The sequence below is a fragment of the Bufo bufo genome, chromosome 1 (genome assembly GCF_905171765.1).
Source record: "Bufo bufo chromosome 1, aBufBuf1.1, whole genome shotgun sequence".
In the NCBI taxonomy this organism is placed as follows: Eukaryota; Metazoa; Chordata; class Amphibia; order Anura; family Bufonidae; genus Bufo; species Bufo bufo.
In genome coordinates, this window is record NC_053389.1 from 226,730,557 (window position 1) to 226,758,179 (window position 27,623).

At 44.1% G+C, this 27,623-nt stretch overlaps 1 protein-coding gene across 1 annotated transcript; it reads left to right on the forward strand.

The window, feature by feature from the left end:
* Positions 1-111: 111 nt before the first annotated feature.
* On the forward strand, positions 112-27,126 carry LOC121003993 (poly(U)-specific endoribonuclease-A-like). Its single transcript, XM_040436008.1, has 7 exons — positions 112-208; positions 17,330-17,438; positions 19,064-19,175; positions 19,771-19,892; positions 21,057-21,169; positions 24,133-24,286; positions 26,762-27,126. Exons 1-7 carry the CDS (start codon positions 198-200, stop codon positions 27,023-27,025), a joined length of 885 nt encoding a protein of 294 aa, XP_040291942.1. The 5' UTR covers positions 112-197; the 3' UTR covers positions 27,026-27,126.
* Positions 27,127-27,623: the final 497 nt, after the last annotated feature.

Sequence of the window (27,623 nt, forward strand, 5' to 3'; positions counted from 1 at the left end):
CCTCCTAAGAATTGGACTCCTCCTCTTAGCCGCACGATGATTGGCTGCAGACGGCGTCAGTCATTACCACACCCTGGTATCCTATTGATGGGCGGGCTCAGTGTGCGCTTTGTGATTGGCTGATCGGGCCGCTTTCATCTGTAAGCTCTGTACTATTTTGGCAGAAGACACCGGGGATCGGAAGGTTGTAGATCGTCATGGCCAGCAGGTTAGAAGTAGTAGTCCTATGCTGTGTGTTGTGTAGATCGGCTCTGGACATGTGGCAGTTCTGCTTATGTGGACCCAAAACTTATTTCTGAGGAACTTCAAAGTCAAGGCATTCTGGGGCTTGTAGTTCCTTCTGAAGTAATTGGTCAGGTTTCCTTGCAGTGGTCTCCAATCTGTAAGTCCCCAGCTGTTGTAAAACTACAACTCCTAGCATGCTCTGACAGCAGCAGCTGGAGAATCACAAGTTATGATTCCCCGAGGCCACTGATCATTGATTGCAAGCTCTTGGGGACAAGCTTCTAGGACGGGGCAGTCGGAGTGAGACAGAGTAGTGTCCTTATCCACATCCCTGGATCGGTTGTCACCCCAGTCTGGAGTATTGTAGGGTGCCCATAGAAGTGCCATCCCTTACACAAAGCCGTGGGCCCCATTCATTTCCAGATGTCATGCCCTAACTTTAAAGGAGCAATGTCTCTTTAAGAAAAAGGTAAGTTTAGCCTACAGGTGAGGCCAGCAGTGATGTGGGCCCTGCAGGCCATTACATGGGAGGGGGTTACAGGGGCCATTATGTAGGATCGGTAGTATTTTGAATGTATCCTGGAGCACGGGTCGGGTGACACTCTGTATGTCAGGTGTATAAGGTATCCATAATACATGGATTATGCTAGAGGTAAACGATGGCGCCTACATCCTGGGTTAAAGAGGATATGTCGCCTCTCCTCACTTGTCTGAACTAGAAATTATTTGTATTCCCTATGAATTAAAAGATCCGGAGCAACTTGTTGTTGATTTTGCTGTTTCTCGGTTATTCCTCCTATAAATGTATACATTTTGTCAGCATATTCTTACATTTCTAGGAAGAATAACAGAGGAATAGCATAGAATTTAAAGGAGTATTCCCATCTCAGACAATGGGGGCATATCGCTTGGATATGCCCCCATTGTCTGATAGGTGCGGGTCCTACCTCTGGGACCTGCACCTACATTGAGAACAGAGACCCGAAAATTGTGGAGGGCGTACTGCGCATGCGCAGCCTCTCTCCATTCAGTATGCCTCCATTGTCTGAGATGGGAATACCCATTTAAAGAGATTATTATTTGCAACTAACACAGACATGTCAGGAGATGTGCCAGGTCCTCTTAGGGGGGTGCACCTAGCTTTTTTACAGCTTGAGGTTAGAGCCTCACTTGGCCTCGTGAGCGGTGCGCCCCTGGGTCATCTTTAATGAGGAGCTTCAGTCACTACTGATATTCACAGTAATGGAGAAGGCATTAAGGCCTCATGCACACAACCATTCCATTTTTTGCGGTCCACGGATCCGCAAAAAAACGGAAGCTGCCCGTGTGCCTTCCGCAAAGAACGGAACGGGCGGTCCATTGTAGAAATGCCTATTCTTGTCCGCAAAATCGACGTCGTTAGCCGGCGCATGCGCAATAGTTACTGTGATGCCAAAGAAATGAGTGCGCCGGCGCGGGATATCGGCAGCATAACAAGTTAGTACAAAGGCGGTCAGAGGGAAAGGATGGGTGGGCAGAGGGTAGGAAGGGGCGGGGGGACGCAATGAGAAGGCTGAGCAAGCAGGGCACCTAAGAGTGTAACGCCGCCCCTGGGCACTTGCGAGCCCTCATTTGCATATCTTATAAAGATCGTTTTTGAGGGTTCTATAAGTCCAGGATTGATGCCAGAGGTAACGTTTTTATTAACTGTAAGCATGCTAGGGACCTGTGGGAAGGGTTAAAAAAGTGAAATGCTGGTGACAGACTCCCTTTAAGGACAGCCCATGCGAAATCCATAGGCATGAATATGTAGTTGGTTGCCCTTTTGAAGCTAAAACATCTTCCACTCTTCCGGGAAGGCGTTCCACAAGATTTTGGAGTGCGTCTGTGGGAATATTTGCTCATTCTTCCAGAAGCATTAGTGAGGTCAGGCACTGATGTTGGATTAGAGGGCCAGGCTCACAATTTCTGTTTTAGTTCATTCCAAAGGTGTTTGATGAGGTTGAGGTCAATGTTCTGTGCGAACTCAAGTTCTTCCATACCAAACTCACCCAACCATGTCTTTATGGTCCTTGCTTTGTGCATTGTGACACAGTCATGCTGGAACAGACAAGGGCCTTTCCCAAACTGTTCCCACAAAGTTGGAAGCATACAATTACCAAAAATGTCTTGGTATGCTGTAGCATTAAGATTTCCCTTCACTGAAACTAAGGGGCGTAGGTCATCCTCCAAAACCAATCCCACATCATTATACCTCCTCCACCAAACTTTACAGTCAGGCAGGTAATGTTCTCCAGGCATTCATCAAACCCCAACTTATCCATCAGCCTGCCAGATAGAGAAGCGGGATTCCTCACTCCACAGAACATGTTTCTCTGTTCCAGAGCCCAGTAGTCATGTGGTTTACACCACTACATCTGACACTTGGCATTGTGCTTGGTGCCGCACCTGAGGGGTTAATTGCCGAGGATTGCAGCGCCCTGTCATAGAGGGCGGGTATGTGATACCGGCACCCGCTAGCTACACTTAAATTAATGTGTTAATTATATTCATTGGTGATGCAGTGCCCCCCCAACCCCAGTATTATAAAGTATAATCATTGGTGGCGCAGTGCGCCCCCAACCCCCACAGTATTATAACTATTATGATCATTGGTGGCACAGTGGCCACAGACGCACCCCCCTTCATTGTTATATTCATTGGTGGCAGTGGCCACAGGGTCCCCTCCTCCTCATTGGTGGTGCAGTGGCAGTTCTGATCGGAGCCCCAGCAGTGTAATCGCGGGGCTCCGGTAGGTTACCATGGCAGCCAGGACTCTACTGAAGCCCTGGCTGCCATGGTAATCTCCCTGCTGCCGTGTGCACAAAGCCCTTTATTAGGTTGAATAGCACAAGGGATTAAAATATCCCAGGTTCTAGCCCCCAAAGCCTCATGCACACGTCCGTGGCACACGGACTGTGAGATACCGGCCTGGATTCCTGCTGAGTGCAGGAGCGCACGGCATTATTGGTTGCTATGACGCTGTGCGCTTCGTGCTGCCGCTGCTGTACAGTAATACACTCATATAGATAATACGATCTTATTACTGTACAGCAGCGGGCGCACGGCATCATAGCAACCAATGACGCCGTGCGCTCCTGCACTCAGCAGGAATCCAGGCCGGTATCTCACGGTCCATGTTCCACGGACGTGTGCATGAGGCTTAAGGGGGCTAATAGTTAGTAAGTAAAAAGTAAAAAAAAAAAACACCAAAATACTAAAAGTTTAAATCGCCCCTTTTCCAAATTTTACATATAAAATATATAAACAATAAAAAATAAACATATTACATATCGCCATGCCTGAAAAAGTGCGAACTATTAAAATATAAAAAAAATTCTCCTATGCAGTGAACGCCGTAACAGAAAAAAAAAAAACTGCGCTATTCGCCATTTTTTAGTCACCTTGTCCCCCCAAAAAATAGGACAGGACTGTTCTATTATGGGCCGGCCATTCCATAAAATGCGGAATGCACGCTGCTTTTTGATGTTTTATTTTTTCGAATGGAATGGTATCAAGTATCGCAATACTTTTTTTATGGTATCCAAATCGAATCAAAATTTGGGTATCGTGACAACCCTACTGCCACCACTCATCATATCAGGCTGAAGAGGCACCTTGCATTGAATAACGCCCCAGTACACCCTACAGCTCACTATGCAGGCTAAGGCCTCTTTCACACTTGCGTTGTCCGGATCCGGCGTGTACTCCACTTGCCGGAATTACACGCCGGATCCGGAAAAACGCAAGTGTACTGAAAGCATTTGAAGACGGATCCGTCTTCAAAATGCGTTCAGTGTTACTATGGCACCCAGGACGCTATTAAAGTCCTGGCTGCCATAGTAGTAGTGGGGAGCGGGGGAGCGGTATACTTACAGTCCGTGCGGCTTCCGGGGCGCTCCAGAGTGACGTCAGAGCACCCCATGCACATGGATGACGTGTCCATGCGATCACGTGATCCATGCGCTTGGGGCGCCCTGACGTCACTCTGGAGCGCCCCGGGAGCCGCACGGACTGTAAGTATACTGCTCCCCCGCTCCCCGCTCCTACTATGGCAACCAGGACTTTAATAGCGTCCTGGCAGCCATAGTAACACTGAACGCATTTTGAAGACGGATCCGTTCAGAATGCATTGGGATAATCCTGATCAGGATTCTTCCGGCATAGAGCCCCGACGACGGAACTCTATGCCGGAAGAAAAGAACGCAGGTGTGAAAGAGCCCTAACATTCACAGGTTAATAAATCAATACTGGTAACGCTTCTTCCAAGGTCATGGAATCGTTAGAACACAAGAAGGCTCTTATTAAAGTGAAGTTTTAATATAAAAAAAGGACCGTGCGTACAAATAATGGGGTTATCATAGAAAACACCACATAAAATATACAGCCATATACATATAATGCGAAATAACAGTTTGGGGGGGAAAAAAGGGATAAAAACAGAACTTACGCAATGGAAAATGACATAGTTGCTGATAGCAGCCAATCAGATTGCACCTGTAATTTTCCAGAGCTCCTTTGGAAGATGAAAGGATCAATCTGATTGGTTGCTATGGGCAACTAAGCCATTTTTTTTCCCCCATCAGTTTTGATAAATCTGTTTCATCGAGTTCTCATTGCAGAGATTAGATGGAAACCAGCTCTGGGTATTACACCAGACCATGAACAGATTTAGTATGAGACCAGTACAGAGGGCTGCAGAGCGGCTGGGAGTATTGGTATTTGTGGGTGGCTGTGGGCTTGTGCCACTCCTTGATCGTCACCAAGTCGCAGTGTCCCCCACCCCCCCCCTTCCTGTCATATGTGACTAAAAATGTATTTCCTGCAGTTTTATGTTTGATTCTTAGATGAAGGCGTTGTGGTATTCAGTAGATTTAGGCGCTGGATAGCTCTGTGTTATTAGGGGGGGTGGACAATGGCGCTGTGTACACCAGACACTTCTCTTTTCTTTTACTTACCTTGTTCTAGAGAAATGAACGGTGGATTTGAATTGCTTCCCATGCACCCCAGCGGGGACATTTATTAAAGCGTCTTTCACCCATCAGTGTTTGGTCGGTGATTTCCATTGGTGATTTTGAGCCAAAACCAGGAGTGGAGGCTGCACAGACATGAGGCCTAAGGGAAAGATTTCTACCTGTTCGGTGTTTTCCACCTGGTTTTGGCTCACAATCACTGATCAAACATTGACTGTGTGAAAATGGGCTAAGGCCTCTTCCACACGAGCGTGGCGGGTTGGCTGCGGATGTGTTCAGGGTGCCTTTAGTGAAACTCCCACCATTTTGAAAGCAAGTTCAGTCAGTTTTGTCTGTGATTGCGTTAAGTTGAGCAATGCATTTTGATGTTGTAGTTTTATTCCGGCCGCCTCTCGGCATGTTTGCCGTGCTGCGGCCGGACCTCCAGCCCGCCCCCATTATAGTGAATGGGGCTGGAGTGGACTTCCGGCGGCACGGTGCACTATCAGTAGCACGGAGAAGGCTGCCGCTAGTGTGAAACTAATAAAAAAAACTCTGTCTAAACCAGACGGCATTCAAGCCCACCGAAAAAAGAGAATCCAAATGCTAGAACAAAAGCAAGTAGCTTTATTAAATAATACATATATAAGGATTAGGAGAAGAAAAAGGCAAAGTGGAAAAAGATACAAAGAAAAGTGAGGGGCAAAACCTCACTGAATAAACCGTATCCACCATATGCCCGCAGTATGATACAACAATGCCAGACATATAGCCTTATTGAAATCCCTGTATAGGTAATGGATGGTGCAGAAATATACTAAACCTTTGCTGAGCAGAGAGCATAATAAATCCCTACTGAGCAAAATGAATAAACTAGACTGTCAAATAGGGAGTCAAAGTTGATGATTCTTGCAAAAAACAAAGGTAAGCTCGATGCAAGAAACAAAGTTGAATGGATTAGGCCCCTTTCACACGGGCGAGTATTCCGCGCGGGTGCAATGCGTGAGGTGAACGCATTGCACCCGCACTGAATCCTGACCCATTCATTTCTATGGGGCTGTGCACACGAGCGGTGATTTTCACGCATCACTTGTGCGTTGCGTGAAAATCGCAGCATGCTCCTCTTTGTGTGTTTTTCACGTAACGCAGGCCACATAGAAATGAATGGGGTTGCGTGAAAATCGCAAGCATCCACAAGCAAGTGCGGATGCTGTGCGATTTTTCACGCACGGGTGCTAGGTGGCGATTGGGATGGGGACCCGATCATTATTATTTCCCCTTATAACATAGTTAGGCTACATTCACACGTCAGTATTTTTCTATAATCCGATTTTCTGTCCGTTTTTTGCGGATCCGTTGTTCCTGAAAATGTTTCCGTATGTCATCCGTTTTTTGCGGATCCGCAAAAAACGGAAACATGTATAAATTTCAATAAGCAAATAAAGTTGTTTGGATTTCTTTAAAAAAAAAATAAAAAAAAAAATTAAAATGTAATTTCCAGGAACGGATTCCGTATAAAACGGATGACATACGGAATGACATCCGTATGTCATCCGTTTTTTGCGGATCCATTGACTTTGTATTGTACCAGGATCCGATTTTTCAGGACAAGAATAGGACATGTTTTATATTTAAACGGACATGCGGAACGGAACACATTGTGCTGTCCGATTTTTTCCAGGACCCATTGAAAATGAATGGGTCCAGATCTGGTCCTGATCTGTTCCTGAAAAAACGGAACAGATCAGGAAAGAAAAAACGGACGTGTGAATGGACCCTTATAAGGGAAAATAATAGCATTCTGAATACAGAATGCATAGTACAATAGGGCTGGAGGGGTTAAAAAAATAAATAAAATTTAACTCACCTTAATCCACTAGTTCGCGCAGCCGGCATCTCTTCTGTCTTCATCTGTGAGCAATAGGACTTTTGATGACGTCACTACGCTCATTCTGCATAGTATTACTATGGTAAGCTGTAGTGAATGTATGTGAGGGTACTGTATGCTGTGATGATGGGATATGGGGAGCCCAGTGAAGGACTTACTTCTGCTTTCATGGACGTTTCGTGATCAATAAGAAGACGTGAAAGATGGACCCTTGAACTCTAATTTATAATGTTTATTATAATGGCTGCAAGATTGGGCTGGGGAGGGTGGGGAAGGAGGGGATTGCTGGAGGGTCGGGGAGGGTTTTTTCCTATTGTATTGTTTACTATAAAATGCTATAAAATCTATAAAAATATTTGATTAAAAAAAAAGAAATGAATGGGCCAGGATTCAGTGCGGGTGCTGTGCGTTCACTTTACACATCACACCCGTGCGGAAAACTCGCTCGTGTGAAAGGGGCCTAAGGCTACATGGCAGCCCAACTCCCTTTAACCACTTCCCGCCACGCTAACGCCGAAAGGCGTCATTTCTGCGGCGCTCCCAGGTCACACTAACGCCGATTGGCGTCATCTCGCGTGAGCCGAGATTTCCTGTGAACGCGCGCACACAGGCGCGCGCGCTCACAGGAACGGAAGGTAAGAGAGTGGATCTCCAGCCTGCCAGCGGCGATCGTTCGCTGGCAGGCTGGAGATGTGATTTTTTTAACCCCTAACAGGTATATTAGACGCTGTTTTGATAACAGCGTCTAATATACCTGCTACCTGGTCCTCTGGTCGTCCCCTTTGTTTGGATCGACCACCAGAGGACACAGGTAGCTCAGTAATATGTTGCACCAAGCACCACTACACTACACCCCCCCCCCCTGTCACTTATTAACCCCTTATTCACCCTTGATCACCCCTGATCACCCCATATAGACTCCCTGATCACCCCCCTGTCATTGATTACACCCCTGTCATTGATCAACCCCCTGTAAAGCTCCATTCAGATGTCCGCATGATTTTTACGGATCCACTGATAGATGGATCGGATCCGCAAAACTCATACGGACGTCTGAATGGAGCCTTACAGGGGCGTGATCAATGACTGTGGTGATCACCCCATATAGACTCCCTGATCACCCCCCTGTCATTGATTACACCCCTGTCATTGATCAACCCCCTGTAAAGCTCCATTCAGATGTCCGCATGATTTTTACGGATCCACTGATAGATGGATCGGATCCGCAAAACGCATACGGACGTCTGAATGGAGCCTTACAGGGGCGTGATCAATGACTGTGGTGATCACCCCATATAGACTCCCTGATCACCCCCCTGTCATTGATTACCCCCCTGTCATTGATCAACCCCCTGTAAAGCTCCATTCAGATGTCCGCATGATTTTTACGGATCCACTGATAGATGGATCGGATCCGCAAAACGCATACGGACGTCTGAATGGAGCCTTACAGGGGCGTGATCAATGACTGTGGTGATCACCCCATATAGACTCCCTGATCACCCCCCTGTCATTGATTACACCCCTGTCATTGATCAACCCCCTGTAAAGCTCCATTCAGATGTCCGCATGATTTTTACGGATCCACTGATAGATGGATCGGATCCGCAAAACGCATACGGACGTCTGAATGGAGCCTTACAGGGGCGTGATCAATGACTGTGGTGATCACCCCATATAGACTCCCTGATCACCCCCCTGTCATTGATTACACCCCTGTCATTGATCAACCCCCTGTAAAGCTCATTCAGATGTCCACATGATTTTTACGGATCCACTGATAGATGGATCGGATCCGCAAAACACATACAGGCGTCTCCCTGGAGCCTTCCAGGGGGGGTGATCACCCCATATAGACTCTCTGATCACCCCCCTGTCATTGATCACCCCCCTGTCATTGATCACCCCTCTGTAAGGCTCCATTCAGACATTTTTTTGGCCCAAGTTAGCGGAATTATTATTTTTTTTTCTTACAAAGTCTCATATTCCACTAACTTGTGTCAAAAAATAAAATCTCACATGAACTCACCATACCCCTCACGGAATCCAAATGCGTAAAAATTTTTAGACATTTATATTCCAGACTTCTTCTCACGCTTTAGGGCCGCTAGAATGCCAGGGCAGTATAAATACCCCACATGTGACCCCATTTCGGAAAGAAGACACCCCAAGGTATTCCGTTAGGGGCATATTGAGTCCATGAAAGATTGAAATTTTTGTCCCAAGTTAGCGGAAAGGGAGACTTTGTGAGCAAAAAATAAAAAAATATCAATTTCCGCTAACTTGTGCCAAAAAAAAAAAATTTCTATGAACTCGCCATGCCCCTCATTGAATACCTTGGGGTGTCTTCTTTCCAAAATGGGGTCACATGTGGGGTATTTATACTGCCCTGGCATTCTAGGGGCCCCAAAGCGTGAGAAGAAGTCTGGTATCCAAATGTCTAAAAATGCCCTCCTAAAAGGAATTTGGGCACCTTTGCGCATCTAGGCTGCAAAAAAGTGTCACACATCTGGTATCGCCGTACTCAGGAGAAGTTGGGGAATGTGTTTTGGGGTGTCATTTTACATATACCCATGCTGGGTGAGAGAAATATCTTGGTCAAATGCCAACTTTGTATAAAAAAATGGGAAAAGTTGTCTTTTGCCAAGATATTTCTCTCACCCAGCATGGGTATATGTAAAATGACACCCCAAAACACATTCCCCAACTTCTCCTGAATACGGCGATACCACATGTGTGACACTTTTTTGCAGCCTAGGTGGGCAAAGGGGCCCATATTCCAAAGAGCACCTTTAGGATTTCACAGGTCATTTACCTACTTACCACACATTAGGGCCCCTGGAAAATGCCAGGGCAGTATAACTACCCCACAAGTGACCCCATTTTGGAAAGAAGACACCCCAAGGTATTCCGTGAGGGGCATGGCGAGTTCCTAGAATTTTTTATTTTTTGTCACAAGTTAGTGGAAAATGATGATTTTTTTTTTTTTTTTCTTACAAAGTCTCATATTCCACTAACTTGTGACAAAAAATAAAAACTTCCATGAACTCACTATGCCCATCAGCGAATACCTTGGTGTGTCTTCTTTCCAAAATGGGGTCACTTGTGGGGTAGTTATACTGCCCTAGCATTCTAGGGGCCCAAATGTGTGGTAAGGAGTTTGAAATCAAATTCTGTAAAAAATGACCAGTGAAATCCGAAAGGTGCTCTTTGGAATATGGGCCCCTTTGCCCACCTAGGCTGCAAAAAAGTGTCACACATCTGGTATCTCCGTATTCAGGAGAAGTTGGGGAATGTGTTTTGGGGTGTCATTTTACATATACCCATGCTGGGTGAGAGAAATATCTTGGCAAAAGACAACTTTTACCATTTTTTTATACAAAGTTGGCATTTGACCAAGATATTTCTCTCACCCAGCATGGGTATATGTAAAATGACACCCCAAAACACATTCCCCAACTTCTCCTGAATACGGAGATACCAGATGTGTGACACTTTTTTGCAGCCTAGGTGGGCAAAGGGGCCCACATTCCAAAGAGCACCTTTCGGATTTCACCAGCCATTTTTTACAGAATTTGATTTCAAACTCCTTACCACACATTTGGGCCCCTAGAATGCCAGGGCAGTATAACTACCCCACAAGTGACCCCATTTTGGAAAGAAGACATCCCAAGGTATTCGCTGATGGGCATAGTGAGTTCATGGAAGTTTTTATTTTTTGTCACAAGTTAGTGGAATATGAGACTTTGTAAGAAAAAAAAAAAAAAAATCATCATTTTCCGCTAACTTGTGACAAAAAATAAAAAGTTCTATGAACTCACTATGCCCATCAGAGAATACCTTAGGGTGTCTACTTTCCGAAATGGGGTCATTTGTGGGGTGTTTGTACTGTCTGGGCATTGTAGAACCTCAGGAAACATGACAGGTGCTCAGAAAGTCAGAGCTGCTTCAAAAAGCGGAAATTCACATTTTTGTACCATAGTTTGTAAACGCTATAACCTTTACCCAAACCATTTTTTTTTTTTACCCAAACATTTTTATTTTATCAAAGACATGTAGAACAATAAATTTAGAGCAAAATTTATATATGGATGTCGTTTTTTTTACAAAATTTTACAACTGAAAGTGAAAAATGTCATTTTTTTGCAAAAAAATCGTTAAATTTCGATTAATAACAAAAAATTTAAAAATGTCAGCAGCAATGAAATACCACCAAATGAAAGCTCTATTAGTGAGAAGAAAAGGAGGTAAAATTCATTTGAGTGGTAAGTTGCATGACCGAGCAATAAACCGCTAAAGTTGTGGAGTGCCGATTTGTAAAAAAGGGCCTGGTCTTTAGGGGGGTATAAACCTGTGGTCCTTAAGTGGTTAAGTAAATAAGCTACAATTAAAACATCAAATAAAATAAAGACACCAGACGCTTGAAGATGGATAAACATTGGCTGCATTGTTTATTAAGGGTTAAATAAACGAGTGAACAGCAACTAGAATAAAAATATAAATAAATAAATATTTTCTTTTAACCCTTTAGTGACCAGCTCATTTTGGGCTCTACTGACCAAGCATTTTTCTTCCTTTTTTTTCATCGTCGCCTTCCAAGAGCTATAACTTTTTTATTATTCCGTCTATGTAGCTGTATGAGGGGCTTGATTTGTGTTGTAGTTTGGAAGGCCCCTTACTGCCGCCATAAAAAAGCGTATGGGTGGTCACTAAGGGGTTAAATAAATAAGTAATTAAAAACAACAAGATCATACCAATTCCGCCTTTACAATAAACATCGTGGCTAGAGAGGTTGGGCGGCGCATGGTATTATAGCTCTTAAGTGCTCAAACTGACGCAGAGCTCCACCGGATTGGGTTTCAAAAGGGGTCTCTTTCCCCCCTGTTAGCAAAGTAAACAAATCACAGCTGTTCAATTTTCCCGCTTTGCTTCAAACAGCAATAAAAAAAAACTTAGGCTGGGTTCACACCTGAGCGTATTCGATAAGCACTGTTTACAGGCATTTTTATCAGGCGTTTTTGAGGCGTATTTTGGAAACGCGCATCGTACGTGCGTTCTTGCTATTGACCAGAGGCTTACAATGAAAAACAGAGGTGTTACGCGCGACAATACGCCCCAAAGAAGCTCCTGTACTTCTTGGGGCGTTTTACAGCGCATTTGTATGCGCTGTAAAGCGCTTAGGTGAGAACCATGCCCATAGGGAAACATTGGTTTTTGCCTGAGCTTTTTACAGCGCGTAGGAACGCGCTGTAAAACGCTCAGGTGTGAACCTAGCCTTAAGGAAACCGGCTCGTACCCTATCCACATAGGGCTCCATACCTGTAAAATAGGACATTACATAGAAAGAGAGAAGGGAAATGGGGGAGAAAAGGAGAAACAACCAAAAACAGATGCCAAAAAACGCACACGTAGCACCGCACTCCTGAAATGGCTTCCAAGGAGTGTGCCTCCACGTGTCCGCTTTCTGCTAAAGGTAATCAAGTAGTCTGTTCAAGCAGAGGAATGGACTACAAGAATTACCGTATCCAGCATAGCTGGACAGTGCCAGATCCCCATTGAATGTAATGGGATCCGACCGTGATCTGGCATAAATGCCAGCTTTCTGCCAGGCAAATACTTCACCATGCAACAGTATTTGTCACTCAGAAAGCCGTTGCTTTTGCCGGAAAGGCGTCAGATCTCATTATAGTTAATAGGAATCTGCCGGTTTCCGGCTATGGTAATTCTGGTAGTCTGTTCTTATGCTAGAACAGAGGTAGGCAACCTCCGGCACTCCAGCTGTTATGAAACTACAACTCCCAGAATGCATGCTGGCTGTGTTTTTTCTCAGAACTTTCATAGAAATGAATGGAATTGTAGTTTAACAACAGCTGGAGTGGCGAAAGTTGCTGGCCCCTGTGCTAGAACAAACTACCAGATTACCTGATAGTGGAGATTTGAACCTACCTACACACAACAAAAACCACCTTGGTTATTCAAGTTAGATGCTGTGGAACTATTCGAATGGAGGTAAATATCGAGTGGACCTGCCACGGCTCTACTACGAACTTTAGTGCTGCCTTCCATTAAAAACAATGGGAGGAAGACAATAATAGTCTGTCTCCAGAATTTTGGCGCAGTGTCCGCCCCAAAATTTCAGAATTCCACCATGTAAATGGGCCCTTACACTAGTAGGTCTGTGCGCCAAACAGAAATGGAGCTGGTGTAGTATTCCGCTCAGGGGTGGATTGGGAACTTAAAGTGGCCCTGGAAAAAACCCTAAAAGTAGCCCCATGTTGTAGGTGGGTCCAAATTAATAGAAGACGGGACAAAACAACTAGGCAGGGCCTGCAATACCGCAGTGCAGCACAGAATACCGCCCTAGCAAAACCAAATACCACAGGGCAGCACCAAATACCACCCCAGCAAAACCAAATACCACAGGGCAGCACAAAATACTGCTGCCCCAACCACAGTATTCAACTGTATCACAGTTGAGTTCAGGAGAGCACCTGTGGCCGTTGAGCATCAGATCATTATGTACTTGGTCTGTGGCCATCAAGAGGGCTTTTGTGGCCCCTCGGCCATCGGCCCACCGGGAAATTTCCCTGTAGGGTCTGTGGCCAATCTGCAATTTACTCACCTATTATAGAAAGATTAAAGCTAGATTGTGATTGGTTCCTATGAGGCACAGTGTCCCTATGATAACATTGAATGAACAGAGCATAGGGAGGAAATATCATGGGGATTCTTGTTGGGGCAAAATCTTCAATGCCGGATGGGCGGTGGACTCCAAATTAGAAGTTTATGTGAGTACTCAGAGAAAACTGATAACAGGCGCAGTGCTGTGTATCAAGTGTTCCAACTTTATTGAAAGTAAGCAGAGATTATATACCGTTTTTCTGGATGATTTCCAAAGTGGGAGACATAATTAAGCATTTACATCATAACTCATTAAATCACAATCTGAAATAAGCATTTCTTGGCTATACGCCTGAAGCGTCTCCTTAATCTTAAATGTGGGTGTTCGTCATGGACTCGTCCTGCTACTAATTGTACAAATTCCTCAAAGGGACAAAGTTGGAGGGGCTAGGAGCGACCTTGAAGTCACAGTAATCTTACACAGAGAAATTCACAGTTTATATCATACATTCTACACACAAAGGTTTAAGGCTTATTACACAAAATGGCTGTACAAGGCACAACATGGAGTCTCAACCCTCACACTCTCAAAGCTCTTTTCCCAGGACACTTCGAACACTAACCTCTGAGCACATGAATAGGCAACCAATCAGATCTCTTCATTCATCTCCAGTCCCTAATTTTCAGCTACAGTTTCGGCTAACTCGGGCTGTCCTGGTCTGAAAATGGGTGGGGATTATGTAAGCCCAGCCAATAAGTGAGAGTTCCCAGTGGGGGTTGGGGTGTTCCTGCAGGCAGGGCTTAAATTCAGTTTCGGTAAGAAAGCAGATCCATTAATTCTAGAATAAGACTCCTTAGCTGATGCAGCACAGCGTCAGGCAGTGTGCTGGTCTTGTATCAGCCCCCGTACTGGTATCATGCTCACTTTTATGTATCAGGCCAGGTCAGCAGTTTGGTTTTGTGTCCAGTCCTTTATGTCAAACCAGTTTTCTCCGGTTCCCTCTCCTTTCTTCTTCTCCTATCTTCCTTACATTCTCTTTCATCTCTCCCACCAGTCCTTCACCAGTTTCTTCCCTTTAAAGGGGTTGTGTCATGGAGCATATTCTGCATTTTTCAAACCAGCACCTGGATCTGAAGACTTGAAATGGCATGTAATAAAAAATTTGGTATAGGCACTGAGTTATTCAATAAAATGTATATGTATAGCGCCACCTGCTGTTTGTTCTTTTCTAAGGGTATTTTCACACTAGCGGCAGGACGGATCCGACAGGCTGTTCACCCTGTCGGATCCGTCCTGCCGCTATTTCGCCGTGCCACCGGACTGCCGCTCCGTCCCCATTGACTATAATGGAGACGGGGGCGAAGCTCCGGCGCAGCACGGTAGTGCACGGCGAGAGGCCGCCGGCCTAAAAGTACTGCATGTCCGACTTTTTAGTCCAGCGGCCTCTCACCGCGTACTTGCGTGCTGTGCAGGAGCTCCGCCCCCATCCCCATTATAGTCAATAGGGACGGAGCAGCAGTCCGGCGGCACAGCGAAATAGCAGCAGGACGGGTCAGACAGGGTGAACAGCCTGTTGGATCCGTCCTGCCGCTAGTGTGAAAGTAGCCCAAGGATGAGCAAATCGACTTTGGATGAAACATCCGAAGTCGATTCGCATAAAACTTCGTTTGAATACTGTACGGAGCGAGCGCTTTGTACAGTATTAGAATGTATTGGCTCCTATAAGCCGAAGTTATTACTTCGCGAAGTCTCGCAAGACTTCGCATAATAACTTCATAAATCAATTTGTACTGTAAAAAAACATTTCCCGAACTCAGGTTCAGTTCCAAAGTACCACTTGGATCTGAACCCGAGTTCGGGAAATGTTTTTTTACAGTAGAAATTGATTTATGAAGTTATTATGCGAAGTCTCTCGTATCTAAATCTTAGTCCGGGGCCGGTGCATACCCAGGCAAGAGCCAGGGCCCGCTGCGTACTGGCATGCCAAGTAGGGTCAGTTCACCCTGGGTGCCAGCTCTCGGGGGTGCTGTGACGGCTTCCATAAATACAGATGGAAGCGCTTATTGCTGGAGCACAGGGGAGCCGGTGGTCCTTTCATTGACTAACCGCAGCACCTTCTCTCCTCCAGGCCCAGCGGTGACGTCATGACGTGTGTCTCACTGCTGCGCTGGTTCGGTGGAGAGGAGGAGTGCAAGGAGATGAGCTGCAGTAGCTGCAGGTAGTGAATGAAAGGAAAGCTGGCTCCAATGCGCTCCAGCAATAATAGGTATGTGAGGGGGCCACTGGGAGGTCATATACTGTGTGAGGGCCCCTTACACAGTATAATGACCCCCAGTGCCCCCTATTTAGTATAATGATCCCCAATGAGCCTCCATTCAGTATAATGACCATTTAGTATAATGAACCCCATACCGTATAATGACCCCTAGGGGGCCACTGGGGGTCATTATACTGTGTGGGGAACCACTGGGGAGTCATTATACTGTGTGAAGGGCCACTGGGAGTCACTATACTTTCTGGGGGTCATTATATGGTGTGGGAGCCACAGGGGGACATGTAAATGTAAGAAAATGCCACCAGGGGGCCCACTGAGATATATCGCCCAAGGGGCCATATGAACCTGGAGCCGGCCCTGTCTTAGTCTTTTCCATTACCTTTTCAACAGTCCGTCTCTCCCTTATCTAAACCTTAGTCTTTACCTTACCTTCTCTATAGTCCTTCTATCCCCTATCTTTACTGCATCCTGTCCCTCGCCTGTCTATCCCTCTGCCTTTACCACAGTTCTCCTCCACCTGACATCCACCTCTGCCTTCTAACTGCACCGCAGTCTGTCTCCCCATTCTCTCAGCTCTCCTCTATAGCTAGGCCCCCACCTGTATAACCGGCCCCCATTTTGCACATTTACAAGATCCATTTTACTATAGATTGTACATTCGGTAAGACTCTTAGATAGACGTGTCAACCAGACTGGACTGCCATCAGCTCCACTTATGTCTGTAGCCTAAGAACCTATTTTTGTGATACCGGCCCGGTGTGATCTACATATTTAAATGTCCTTGGCAGTGAAGGCCATGTTAGGTCACAGTATAAAAAGCTTTGAGATGGAGGTAGTTGTACTATACTATATATCTTTCTATAACAGTGTCCCACAATGGAAATGTGCAGTTAAACTGATCTGTGATGGCCAACATTTAGCTCATCCAGCGACCTTGCTGTACGTATCCTGCAATCTAAGCACAATTACCACATCCGATGTAAACCCCTATCACTGCTTTATGAACAATTAGTTTGTTAGCTCCCCCTTTGTTCACATTTGTCTCGCCATTCATTTAAGGACAGTTACATGAGATACCCGTTTGACTGCAGCCCATAATGAATCGGGAACCTGCTAACAATTGATTATTTGCACAGAAAGTAAAAAATAAAATTGCAGAAAGGTGACAAACAATAAAATAAAGTGATTGTTTCATCATATTAAAATTTTCAAATCCCATCATCTTCTTGTATCTCTTTAAAGGGACATTGAGACTTCTGGGACCACAAGTGCAGTCCTGGGTTCTCCTAGTTCTAAATGAAACCAGACCTAGTTTCATCCCGCTTCTGAATATCTTATGTTCTTTATCACAGAGGTACCGGTAACTTAAATCATGAACTTTCCAAACTGTTCAATGAGCTCTGGGATGTGGATGTGAATCGGATGTCTCCTGGAAAAGATTACCGAATCTCCCTACAGGTAAAGATTATAAAGGCAGCTAATGAATTGCACTCGAGCCCTATGTATAGTACTGCTCTAACATAAAGTCTATCTGCTAAAATATCACCCACTGTGTAAATAAATGTAAATACTATAGTATTGCCTCCTATGTACAAGAATATAACTGCTATAATACTGCCTCCTATGTGTAAGAATATAACTACTATAATACTTCCCCCATATACAAGAATATACCTAATATACTGCCCCTTTGTAAAAGAATAGAACTGCTATAATATTGCCTCCTATGTACAAGAAAATAACTACTATAATACTGCCTCCTATATACAGGAATAAAACTACAATAGTACTGCCCCCTATGTACAAGAACATAACTAATATAATACTGCACCTATTTATAAGAATATAACTACTGTAGTACTGTCTCATGTACAAGAATATATCTACAAAAATACTGCCCCTATGTACAAAGTTATAACTACTATAATACTACTATGTACAAGAATATAACTAATATAATACTGCTCCCATATACAAGAATATAACAAATATAATACTGCCCCTTTGTAAAAGAATCTAACTACTATAATATTGCCTCCTATGTACAAGAAATTAACTACTATAATACTGCCTTCTATATACAGGAATAAAACTACTATAGTACTGCCCCCTATGTACAAGAACATAACTAATATAATACTGCCCCTATTTATAATAATATAACTACTGTAGTACTGTCATGTACAATAATATAACTACTAAAATACTGCCCCTATGTACAAAATTATAACTACTATAATACTACTACTATGTACAAGAATATAACTACTACAATACTTCCCCCCCATATACAAGAATATAACTAATATAATACTGCCCCATGTAAAAGAATATAACTACTATAATACTGCCCCCTATGTACAAGAATATAACTACTATAATACTGACCCCTATGTACAATAATATAACTACAGTACTATAATACTCCCCCTATGTACAAAAATGTAACTACTATAATACTTACGTCTATGTACAAGAATGTGACTACTATAATACTGCCTCCTATGTACCAGAATATAACTATTATAATACTACTACTATGAACAAGAATATAACTACTATAATACTGCCTCCTATGTACAAGAATATAACTACTATAATACTGCCTCCTATGTACAAAAAATAACTACTATAATACTACCTCCTAAATACAAGAATATAACTACTATAATACTGCTCCTATGTACAAGAATATAACTACGAATACTACCTCCTATGTGCAAGAATATAACTACTATAATACTGCCTCCTATGTACAAGAATATAACTACTATAATACTGCCTCCTATGTACAAGAATATAACTATAATAATACTGCCTCCTATGTACAAGAATATAACTACTATAATACTGCCCTCTATGTACTAGAATATAACTACTATAATACTGATCCCTATGTACAAGAATATAACTACTATAATACTGCCTCCTATGTACAAGAATATAACTACTATAATACCGCCTCCTATGTACAAGAATATAACTACTATAATACTGCCTCCTATGTAAAAATAAAAAATAGAACTACATGAACAATATGGTAAAGCCAGTGACTCTCACCTCTGCTGTCCTCCACTCTCTAGGGGCAGGCCGGGTATGTTCCAGCTGGCAGTAAGACGGCTAGAGACAGTGCTCAGTGCCCGCTCTTCCTGTATGTTAATGAAGAGAAGCTAAAAAGTATAAAGACCTTTGCAGGTAAGAGACCGGATGTTACGGCCATAATCAACCGCTTTGGGACTGTGGTAAACTGTGGTTAGTCACCCCTCTGCCTGTAAAGGCAGTCTCTTATTTTCCGTCAGTCTGGTGCACTGTCGGTTACTCCCACATGCCGGCTTGTTTCTTGGGTTCAAAGCCTATGTAGACCTGTAGAGCTACACAGAGATCAGACACATTGAGCCCAATATACAAAGACCCTGTGTGCGGCTTTCTTCCTATACCGAGCAGTTAGGTTTGTATGTTCTAGCTGTTACGGAGCTGTCATTTAGTCAGAGTCGCCCAGGCTTCACAGACCATCAGAGAACCACTTGAAACTGGCGACGGAGAAACAGCTAGGCAAGCTATCCTGTAGACTGCAGCTCTGGATGTGACTGTAGTATAAGCCTTTTACAAGGTTTACTGTAAAATGTGGTCAATTCTGGAGGTTTACAGAGAAGTAAATGAGAGGAAGGTGTCTGATCCCTTTCCCTGTTGTAGATACTTTCTCTCCTGTTCTCCTGCCATTCTGTCACTTAATGGGGGTCTCTACCGTAAATAATGTCACCATTTCTGTACCCCCCTCCCCCACATACAGCCTTCATTTCCCTACTTGACAACTATGAGATGTCCACTGGGGTGGCCGAAGTTGTGACGGCAGAAGAAATCGCCGAAATGAACCGGTTCCTCGACGCCATCCTGGAAACCAAAGTGATGAAGGTAAAACCGATACTGTGAGCTCAGATTCCAATAATAACTGTCTACAGACAAGTTCTTCAACTCTCTGATAGACTTTCTTGTCTAAGTTATTTGCTTGTTGTCAGTGAATTGGAACATTCTTCTATACATCCAGAGGATGAAAGCCTGTACAGACGTAGTACTTCTCACAGCTGAGGGTTTGTTTCAGTTAGATCCAGTCTAAAGAATCCCTTGTGAGGTAAACCCATCAGACGCACACATCTCTCTCGTGCCGTGTTAGTTTGTTACAATGTATCGGTGCAGGTAAAATGTGTCAGTCTAGAGTCCAGGCTGTTTAGCTCTGAGAAGATGGCCTAGATTGGATACAGCAGTAGGAAATCCTCAGCTGTAAGAAGTATTCTGTCTGATCAGTTTTCAGTCTTTGGAGGTAAATGAAAATGTTCCTGTTCACTGTTGGCAAGCAGAGATCTTGAAAATGGAGATGCATTTAAACACAAAGGCTGTCATCTATTATTTGTTATACGCCACTTTTTGGCATATTTAGGCCGCAGATTTTGTCGCAAAGGTGTTTTTCAGCAAAATCGGTGACTTTACCCCGCTCGCGGCACTTTTGCGAACTGGCGTGGGTGAGAAAGAGGGAAAGCCAGCTAGCCCGCCTGATTCATCATTTTCCACAATAGTTTGTGGCGTGGAAAATGACCTTAAACTACGCCATCAAGGGAGCTGGTGTAGATTGAAGCATGTCATACGGCCAGCGGCAGCACAGGCGCCAAAGTTATGTAGAGGCCTGCGCTTCTACATAACTTGGGCGCCTCCACTGGCAGCGCACAGAGATGAGGACCAGTGTGTAAATCGCGGGTCTTAATATATGTCCCTTGATGTATATTAGAAAGTTGCAGAATTTTTCATTAGGGAAGGATAAAGCTTCTTTTTTATTGCAATTGGCTTGCCCTTTAAAAACCCCTTCCTGATCAGTGACGTACTATTACATCACAGAGGGCTGGTAGTTAAAGGGGTTCTCCAGGAATGATATGAAATGGCCGCCAGCAACCTGTCCTAGAGTGTGAGGTGGACTGGTAGCCACCATTTGCGGAGCAAAAAAGTCTGTGTCCTTAAGGGGTTAATTATTGTAATTGTCTTGATAAATGGGATTAGGCAGAGTTAACCCTTTATGTTGTGTTGCAGGTTACTCATGAATATCTCGTCAAGAAAAAATTGGCAAAGCCGAATCTGAAGGACTTCAAATCTCAGTTATACAGCATCTGGTTCCAGCTGTACAGCCGAGAACCAGGAAAGGGGTGAGTGTGACCCAAATAGCGGCACATCTTCATAAATCACAAGTCAAAGCAGCAGGCTCTTTCACTTAGAGATGTAAGCCTTTTTATTTCATAGCCATTTTAGTAAAGGTGTTCAAGGGGTTGTCCAAGTTATTTTTTTTGTTTTTGTATACAGACAGGAACCTGGAGAAGGGTTTCCTCTTCTCCAGGCACTGAAGAGATAAATGCTGTGCACAGGATCTCCCCCCTCCCCTGCAAACAGATAGACTGGGAGTTCTCTCCTCTGTACTCTTATGCTGTCTACAGAGCATTGCACAAGAAGAGATAGGGGGAAGATCCCATATGTATCAGCAGTGTGATTGTACTTTTTTTTTTGCAGACATGCTGAACTGTCCGTGAAAATATTGATCTGTGTTTTTGCGGACAGCATACGGCCGCCTGAATAAGCCCTTATTCGCTCCCTTTGCAGAGCAGGGGAAAGGCATTCTTTGTTGACGCCCACAAATATTCATAAGGAAAACCTCAGAGATTGTTGTTACACTCCCCCACAGCACTGCAACTGCATGTCAACAAAGGGGCCAGAACAGAACTAGGGAAATGAGGAAATATACCGTAGGTTTTTTTTGCCTAAAACTTGCTTAGCTTATGTATATATTGCTGGCCATCAGATTTACAGTGCTTTTTTTTTTTTTTTTTTTTTTTTATATACAGGTCCTTCTCAAAAAATTTGCATATTGTGATAAAGTTCATTATTTTCTGTAATGTACTGATAAACATTAGACTTTCATATATTTTAGATTCATTACACACAACTGAAGTAGTTCAAGCCTTTTCTTGTTTTAATATTGATGATTTTGGCATACAGCTCATGAAAACCCAAAATTCCTATCTCAAAAAATTAGCATATTTCATCCGACCAATAAAAGAAAAGTGTTTTTAATACAAAAAAAGTCAACCTTCAAATAATTAAGTTCAGTTATGCACTCAATACTTGGTCGGGAATCCTTTTGCAGAAATGACTGCTTCAATGCGGCGTGGCATGGAGGCAATCAGCCTGTGGCACTGCTGAGGTGTTATGGAGGCCCAGGATGCTTCGATAGCGGCCTTAAGCTCATCCAGAGTGTTGGGTCTTGCGTCTCTCAACTTTCTCTTCCCAATATCCCACAGATTCTCTATGGGGTTCAGGTCAGGAGAGTTGGCAGGCCAATTGAGCACAGTAATACCATGGTCAGTAAACCATTTACCAGTGGTTTTGGCACTGTGAGCAGGTGCCAGGTCGTGCTGAAAAATAAAATCTTCATCTCCATAAAGCTTTTCAGCAGATGGAAGCATGAAGTGCTCCAAAATCTCCTGATAGCTAGCTGCATTGACCCTGCCCTTGATAAAACACAGTGGACCAACACCAGCAGCTGACATGGCACCCCAGACCATCACTGACTGTGGGTACTTGCCACTGGACTTCAGGCATTTTGGCATTTCCCTCTCCACAGTCTTCCTCCAGACTCTGGCACCTTGATTTCCGAATGACATGCAAAATTTGCTTTCATCCGAAAAAAGCTTCTCTGTAGCCCAGGTCAGGCGCTTCTGCCGCTGTTTCTGGTTCAAAAGTGGCTTGACCTGGGGAATGCGGCACCTGTAGCCCATTTCCTGCACACGCCTGTACACGGTGGCTCTGGATGTTTCTACTCCAGACTCAGTCCACTGCTTCCGCAGGTCCCCCAAGGTCTGGAATCTGTCCTTCTCCACAAAACCTCCTCAGGGTCCGGTCACCTCTTCTCGTTGTGCAGCGTTTTCTGCCACACTTTTTCCTTCCCACAGACTTCCCACTGAGGTGCCTTGATACAGCACTCTGGGAACAGTCTATTCGTTCACAAATTTCTTTCTGTGTCTTACCCTCTTGCTTGAGGGTGTCAATGATGGCCTTCTGGACAGCAGTCAGGTCGGCAGTCTTACCCATGATTGTGGTTTTGAGTAATGAACCAGGCTGGGAGTTTTTAAAAGCCTCAGGAATCTTTTGCAGGTTTTTAGAGTTAATTAGTTGATTCAGATGATTAGGTTAATAGCTCGTTTAGAGAACCTTTTCATGATATGCTAATTTTTTTAGATAGGAATTTTGGGTTTTCATGAGCTGTATGCCAAAATCATCAATATTAAAACAAGAAAAGGCTTGAACTACTTCAGTTGTGTGTAATGAATCTAAAATATATGAAAGTCTAATGTTTATCAGTACATTACAGAAAATAATGAACTTTATCACAATATGCTAATTTTTTGAGAAGGACCTGTATGTATACAACCCCTTTACGTCCATTGCCATATTGGTTGTCCTTTTTTTAACGATTGCCACCCCAGAAGAAGATAAATCCATTCTTTTGACATTAAGCTGACAACCCCTCTGCCTTTTTAATGGTTTTTTTTTTTTTATATATGGGCAATTTTATAAAGGGAGTTGAATACTTTTGCACTTCCTTCAGCCATCTGTCTGAATGCTATTTACTATGAATTACCTGATGTACAAATGTGTAGGTCCATTGATTTCTGACCTACACAGCACACCAGTTACCGTACTCCGTCACAAAGCTCTCATCTTGCTTGCATTTAGCAGTAGTGGGCATGCTCAGTTCTTACGACACGTCCAGGACCTGCGCTTTAAAAACTGCAAGCCGCTTTACCGCAAATGCGCAAATAAGCTTCACCTGTGCTAGCTGCAGAACAGCAGCAATTCACTGTAAAACCACATCCATTTTTGCCACTCAATTAGTGGTGGTAGGACCTGCAGCATGACCACTACACCTAGGTATACAGGAGACCTAGGGACCAAGTTGCTAATGTAGCAGACATTGGGTAGTGCTGCTTAGTGAAAGTATTCAGTCTCCCATTACGAACCTACAGTTTCCCAGTAAGCATAGGAGGACAGGTCAGTAGTATGGACTGAATACAGAATGATGGGGGTTGTACATTGTTTTAATTTCTTTTCTCTGCAGACCAGATTCTTGTGGCTTTGAGCACGTGTTTGTGGGTGAGTCAAAGCGAGGGCAGGAGATTATGGGGCTCCACAACTGGGTCCAGTTCTACCTACAGGAGAAGAGGAACAACATAGACTATAAAGGGTTTGTGGCCCGTCGCTACAAGAGCCGGGTAAGAACTTGGGTCTCCAGGCCCCTATAGATATAGACATTATCATGTGATGGATATTAGTTATTAGACTGGGGGTCTACTGACCCGTTTACCTAGTCATAGGGGCTCCACTGACCCGTTCACCTAGTCATTGGGGCTCCTCCAGACTGGAGGCATCATTTTTATTTTTTATTTTTTTTATGTATACAGTGTATTCCATGAATAAGTACTGACCTAGTAATAGCGAGCAGAGTGAACCTTTAATGGAACAACTCAGACGAAAGTGATTCTCTGTGTTCTGCGGGAGAGGAGGAGCATGACACAGGGTTTTAAAGGGGCTTTCCTACGAAAAATATTCTACTTTTTTTGAAAGCAGCACCAGCAGGCTCGGACTGGCCCACAGGAACAGGTGAATCCCCTGGTGGGCCCCTAGTCCCCTACCCCCTGCTCAAGTGGCACATGGCACAGTAGACTGACATATAGATAGGTTGGCTCAGATGCTATACAGTACATTGACTATGTCAATGTAAAAACTGGGTAGTAATGTATTCATGTAGCTTTACAGTGGTCCCCCAGAATGAATTTTACTGGTGGGCCCTAGGGACCCCAGTCCGACACTGAGCACCAGAATCTGAGTACTTCTGTAATTACATGTAATTAAAAATGTATCTATATAGCACCACCTGCTGTGTTCTTTTCCTCTAACATTGCTGAGGTGGATACACATGCTCAATTCCATCCTTCAACTACCACCAGCCATATCTATGTAAGAAGCTGGGACGGGGAGTACACAGGACCTCCTCCTCCCCCCCGAGAAAGGGGACACACCCTGAGCTGAGATAGGGAGAGAGTTGCTGTAGAAAGGACACACCCTCTATGCTGCCAGTTGGATATGAATCTAGCAGAGCAATTAATCCATCTGTGTTTGGTACAGGGCTGGCTCTAGCATTGTGCAATATGATGTCTGATTTAAAAGGGTTAACCAGGTTACAGCAATTGATGACCTATCTTCAGGTTAGGTCATCAATATCAAATTGGTGGGAGTCCACACACAGCACCCCTACTGATCAGCTGTTTCGGGCAGCTGCCGCGCCAGAAACTATACAGTCTATGATGATGGAAGCAGACTGCGCCGCATGCTGATCAGTAGGGGTGCCATGTGTGGACTCCCACCAATCTGATATTGGACCTGTTCTGAGGTATTGCAGCCCAGGACCATTCACTTGAATGGGATTGAGCCGGAAATGGACCATGTGACTGATGAATGTGACATCACTGAACTAGGATGAGGCCGCAGCGCTCACCAGAGAGCCACAGCCTCTACAAACAGCTGACCGGCAGGCGGGAGGAAGGGGGGGGGGTTCCAGGAGTGAGAACCCCACCGATGTAACATTGATGACCAGTGGTGTACACAGATGTCAATGGGTCAAGCTGCCCCCCACAGTTTCCAAGTATGCATACCTCCCAGGCAATGCAAAGCGCAACGCCACAGGTTTCTGACAAATTTACGTTTTGTTTTTTTTATTAAGCAAAATAAATTTTAATTAAGAAATTGTAATAAAAAAAGTATCCCTCCATTTCACCCACTTTATCTGACTTCTGTACTGAAAAAGTGGAATAGGTGCTTCATAAGTATGGCGCTCATTCTGACCGCCATATTTATCAGTATATTTACACCAGACAACTGGCAGAAATACACTGATAAATTGCCTGCTTCTCTTGTATTACAAAGCTGGTTGCCTGAAGCCACCACTAGAGGGAGCTCAGTGCATAGGAATTTATACGGGTAACGTTTACTGGAATAAAAGCTGAAATAAGCTTTTTGCATTTCGCTCCCCCTAGTGGCAGCTGCATGAAAATGCAGTGTTTTCTTGTTGGGAGATGAAGGTGTTCAGCACTGCCCCCCTTCTCCGAGCCCCATAGCTACCTTGTGGTCTCCCTCTATTGAAGGTACACTACTATTGATTACTTATTCTGAGGATAGGCCATCAATGTTAAACTCCCAGAAAACCCCTTTAATCGTAGGATAACCTCTTTAAAGAACACCAGGAAGAATACCCTTTGTCATGCTCCACCACCACACCCAAAAAAATAATAATTACCAGTCGTTTGGTCATGAAAGCTATGTGACAGCTAATATGGTTGGTATTACAGCTCCCGCAGGGGTTGTCACCCTTGAATGATATGCCTGCTTTTTTTATGGAGATGTCCAGGATATGCACTCCAGTACAGCTAGGCATATCTGCCATTCACAATCCTGGGAGAGCTGACTGACAATGTAAATGTGATCCTATTTGTGGTCACCCAGCTTTCCAGAAGTCCTAAATGGCATATTTGATTATTTATGGCAAGGTATGGGGTATCCCTCCAAATAACTAAGCAAACCTGCCATTAGGATCCTTGAAGTCTTATAAACTAGCAGTAGTTGTAGAAGCATCTTCATAGTAGGTTTCAGAGGTCTTCTGTCCTTAGTGTGATGCTTCCTTTCTTCTCCAGCCTGATGAAGATGACCAGGTGCTCAACCTGCAGTTCAGCTGGAAGGACATGGTGAAACCGGTGGGGAGCAGCTTCATTGGAGTCAGTCCTGAGTTTGAAGTCGCCGTCTACACCATACTTTTCCTGATGTCACAGGAGAAGATCACCAAAGAGGTTGTCCGGGTGGAGGAATACGAGCTCCAGATCGTTGTCAACCGCCATGGGCGCTATATTGGAACAGCCTATCCTGCCCTGCTGAGCAGCAACAACCCAGACTTATACTGAGCTCCTGTCACATTTCACCTGCTGCCCCGTAGTGTCTGCTCAACAGAAGGGAACCTATCAACTTTGTATGCCAGAAAACCTTTGCCATTTGAAAAGTGGCATAAAATGGGCGAGGTTTAGTATGTTAATAAGTTTCTAGACAGGTTTATCATTGCTACTTTTTGAAAAAGTCTCAAAAAAAGTCACACAAAAGTACATCAGCTAGGGGGTGGCCTAGAAAAGTGGAGGGAATTCTTACACGGTTTCACGATGTGCCAAATTTATTACACATCATCCACTTCTGATAAATTTGACACACGTTTCAAAACTGACCTCAGAAAGTCACATCTTGATACATCTCCCTCCCCCTATTGTGTAGGGAATCTGATATACTTTACATAGCAATTCACTGCCATTCTCAAGATGTCTGCTTGCTGTCAGTGAATGGAAAATGAATCTTGTTTATATTCAGAGACTGAAACTCTTCCTGACCGAGTAGGTCTCACAGCTAAGGGTACTTTCACACTAGGGTTTTTGTTTTCCGGTATTGAGTTCCGTCCTAGGGGCTCAATACCGGAAAAAAACTGATCAGTTTTATCCTAATGCATTCTGAATGGAG